The following is a 4,354-nucleotide window of genomic DNA, read 5'->3' as shown; positions in this document are numbered from 1 at the left end:
TTTCCTGACGCCAACTCTAATCATAGGAATAGCAAATGACAAAGATCTTGATTGCTGGCTATTTGTCACTATGATACAAGTAAACGTTTGAAACGTTAGCGTGTACATCATTATTTTCTCCTCCACAATTTTACAATTTTCTTTGATAAGCTCAAGTGTCAACAAAAGAGCAGCAGAAGATTCACAACATGTTCTGGATAGGAATCATTGGGTAGAAGAAATGTGATAGGCAGATACTACTTTCTTTTCCAAGAGAGCAACATGCTTATCGAGCATGGACACCACTGCCTCAAACTCAACCACCAGTTGATCTATTGCATCAATCTGTGATATACATTCGTCAAAACCTTGATTTTTCTCATTTAGCTGCTCTACAAAGACCCGCAGGCCAGCTGAAACATCTCCATAGTTGCTGTATTCCTGTGCTATACGGTCATTCATCTTTTCAAGAAGAGCCAGCTGATTGTTAGTCCCCTGAAAACAATGAGAACCATGCCAGAAATCAAGTCTTGGTGATAACAAACTGAAATAAAAAGATGCTTACAACAGCAAACGAGTGTACAACATAACCAGTATATCTTAACCATATCATCCTACCAAGGAACAATAACGAGGTTTCGATTTTCATACTACATAAGAGGAGAAAAACTCCAATATATTTTATTTCAAATCCCAGATTAAGAAACAAAATGTAAATATCTCCAATATACCACAACAAGAAGTTAATAACCTCCATCCCAATATCATTGTACTTTGTACATCAAATTTGATTGTTTCGATCCAGTATGTCAAAGAAGAGAAAATCGATGTACTGTGACTTGTGACAATCGGAATTCATGCACTTGCACAGCCATTCCTTGCCATGTCAAAGGAAACATGATGTCTTGCTGTGTAAAGTTGTGACTTGTGAACTGCGATCAATGTGGACATCCGTTGCTGTTTTGGCCAGTCTCTCAAAAATGCAAAGAAACTCATTGCAGGCCTCACATCCTAGCTCCCCAATCCCAAAATCAGAATCGTATTCACCACCCAACTGGTACCATTTCCCAGCCAGTTACCAGCAAAAATTGCAAGGAAAAACAACAACTGATTCATGCATTTTAATCCATAAATGTGAAGCAAATTTGTAAACTGCTCTGGTCTGTAACCAGTGGTTATTAGCTGCTAGCGGTGCCAAAGAAGTCCAACCAACAATCATCCACTTTGACGCACCAACAATGCAATATCCTCTTATCTCTGTACCAACTAAACTGTAGATACTTCCATTTGCCACCAAACACCAAGAGGTTTGAAGGATTCGAGCTACAACCCATCACTAGAACCCAAGTATTAGCAAACCAATGTGAATACAGCAATGGATACTCCTGAACATGGCAAATTTAGCAAGTATCTAGCCAGCCAATAGGCAATAGTGTTCTTTAGTCAGCCAAAACATGCATCAATGTAACTAAGAATTTTAAAATAACTGAGACTGCCATGAAAGGACAACTAGGGTAGCAAGATTCTACACTAGGGTTCCGGCATGAGTGTTTTTTCAAGAACAAGGTGCGGCATGACTCATCATTTCATCGCGTTATCTTATCAACTCTAAAAATAGCAATTAGACATGTACCGTTCAAGTCTCGCTTCTCCTATGGCCCATCGTACAATTGCAATTCCCCATCAGGAAACCACGTTTTAGTAATCTAGAGCTACGAGCGGCGCGGAAGTTGCAAGACCGTGAGAGATTCGAGTCGGGGGGAACCTGGAGCTCGCCGCGGACCGTGAGGGAGACGTTGGTGAGGAGCTCGGACAGCGAGTCGGCAAGCTCGTCCCGCTTCCCGGACGCCTCCGCCGCTGGGGTCGCCATCGCCGGCGCTAGCTTCCTAGTTCCTCCCGCGCTGCGCCGTCTGTCCGTCTCGGATCGGTAACAGGCCTAGCGTTTGTTGGGACATGGGGCTTGGACTTGGGCCTATGGGCCTATGGGCCCGTTTCGCTTTTGTTCTGGTGTTCTGAGCAGGGCCCGACCCAAAAGGCCCGTAAGGCCCAATATGTGGTTCGGGGTGCGAGGCCACGTACAACTCTCGTACGTGGCCTGGCGCTCGCGGAAGTTAATTTTCCATGCCGCCGTGGAGCTTCATGCAAAGCGCTTGCGGTCGCGTCGCCGCTCGCAAAGACGCCCGACGGTTGGAGCGAATCTCACGTGGGAACGAACTTTCCTACGAATGCTGACTCCTAAGCTCAATAGAAATCTCAATTTCTTCCTGCATATTGACGAATTGAGTGGGGAGTACATGTTGATTAGCTATTACATCGGAGACTAAAGGTCCGTTTGGATATAAAGTGGTTTCATAGCTTCTGGTTAGTTGAAGAAGTGGTTATGACGATTAAATTTTAGTGATTGATTTTTATAATAATTTTTTAGTATTTTAGCAGACTAAAAATTAGAGAAATCAATCAGAATCTGTTTTTTAGCTTTTAGTTCATTTCAACCACAGTCACTTCCTCAGCCAGCCAAAAATACTGAAAACTGAGACTAAAAGCTAACTGTTTGAATAGTTTCTGATTTTTTTCCAAAAAAAACTAAAAAAATATCCAAACGGGAGGTAAGACTCTTATGCAGATGCTTCGCCGATTCCTCATTAAACGTCTATTTAAGCGTCTTTGCATTATATATATCATTAGTGTGCTTCCCAGCCTCTCCGTTTCGCTTACTCGCTCTCTGCTCGTTAGCGGCACGACGAGCCGAGAGTGGAACAGAGGCCGCTTTCGACCGCTAGAAGTGCTCCAGGAGCCGGGAGACCCGGCGGCCGTGGTCAGGAGGCCAGCAGTTACAGTACAGAGGCCCCTCCACTCAACTCCTGGTAACATTCTTCCCTTATTTTAATGTCAAGTTACCAATTTGCGACCGTTGAAGGCTTCAAGTAGGAAGTTGAGACGAAATTGCAATACGAACTTCCTTGAAATTTAATTTTCTTCTCCTTGTGGGTGTAGATTACAATTTAAACTGGCTAACGTTCTGTTTGTTTTTTTTATTCTGATTATAGATTATAACCCTAAAAGCAAAAAATCAATAGTCATAATATAAAAAGCCGATTCTCAAAATTCACAAGCCAAATTGTATTATAAAATCACATAATCTATAATCTAATGGGAATGAGTTTCTACGAATTATATGGAATGAACTGAATTCTCACAATCTAAAGCTAAAACAAACATGTTCTAAATATTACAAGAATGATGAGTGATGTTGAATTTATTTGTTGATCATGCCCTGCATGGTTTGATTATAAAAAAAAGAATGTATTATGAAGAAGAAATGAACTTAAATTGAGCCGAAGCAGATTTGAACTTAGGTGGTGGGGTGTACAGCCACACCTTGCACCTGTGTTTACCAATCTTGAAATCATTGTCCCTTTTTAATGGAGCTGGCTAGATTTCATATTGATTATTCCTGTTTCTAATAGCCTCTTCTACATGTGATGATGCAAGCACTTATTCCCCTATGAGGCTCAATTTTCACCATTAACATCGAGGGAAATTGATCCATTGCTCTTTTAAATGTTTTACTACCTTGTACTTAATGGGCAATGGTAGAGAAAAGTTTGAAAAGCGAGGGAAATTGAGTTGTGGAGGTATAATGTAGATGCCACAAAATAGTTTTCTTGTAAGAGACAAGTGGCATTGAGCCTGTTCTTTTTAGGGATTGGGACAAGACGTTTTGCTCTCACTACAAATGAGCAAATATAATGTACTATTGAGATAAGCAAGTAGGTATTTTGACAATTCATCGTTAATACTACCGAAATAAACAAAAGCCTGGTACGCCAACATTGACGATTCGGTGAAAACGTAATATATAAGAACAAATACAGATCCTTGGCCGGTAAATATTAATACTATTACTAGTAGTAACAAATGATTGATCATCCATGACTTCTTACACGCGTATTCCTGGGGTATGGTGCAGCTTCATCCTCCAGTTGTCTCTTTCCCACTCTATCTTCAACATGGAGACATTGAGTTTCTTGAGTGATGCAACTAGATCCAAACCTTTAGGAACTTCTTGGAGAGGCGTGAGAGACTGCAAATGTAGCACTTCCAGCCCGATAAAGTCACCTTCCTTAATGAACATCCTCCGTGGATGTTGCATGTGCCCCAAGTAAAGAGTTTCTTAGCCCAACATCCCCCGAGGATGCTCAAGAATATCAGGTTAGGAGTGGATTGGCATCATTTTTACAAAAAGCTATAGGATTTGGAGAAAATATCACTCTCTTGTTCTCATTCCATGACTATGGGTACATATATTACATGCTAAATGGGCCTAGGCCCTTACACACACATATGCCAACACTCTCTTTCAAGATGGGTGATA

At 41.3% G+C, this 4,354-nt stretch overlaps 1 protein-coding gene across 1 annotated transcript; it reads right to left on the bottom strand.

Annotated features, from left to right (window-relative positions):
- On the bottom strand, positions 1 to 1,906 carry LOC133922499 (biogenesis of lysosome-related organelles complex 1 subunit 2-like). The gene is made up of 2 exons (XM_062367859.1): positions 1,745 to 1,906; positions 1 to 474 (listed from the first exon to the last, which is right to left on the bottom strand). The coding sequence occupies exons 1-2, from the start codon at positions 1,847 to 1,849 to the stop codon at positions 205 to 207; spliced, it is 375 nt and encodes a 124-aa protein (XP_062223843.1). The 5' UTR covers positions 1,850 to 1,906; the 3' UTR covers positions 1 to 204.
- Positions 1,907 to 4,354: the final 2,448 nt, after the last annotated feature.

The sequence above is a fragment of the Phragmites australis genome, chromosome 6 (assembly GCF_958298935.1).
Source record: "Phragmites australis chromosome 6, lpPhrAust1.1, whole genome shotgun sequence".
NCBI lineage: Eukaryota > Viridiplantae > Streptophyta > Magnoliopsida > Poales > Poaceae > Phragmites > Phragmites australis.
This window is presented reverse-complemented; position numbering and strand designations above follow the sequence as displayed.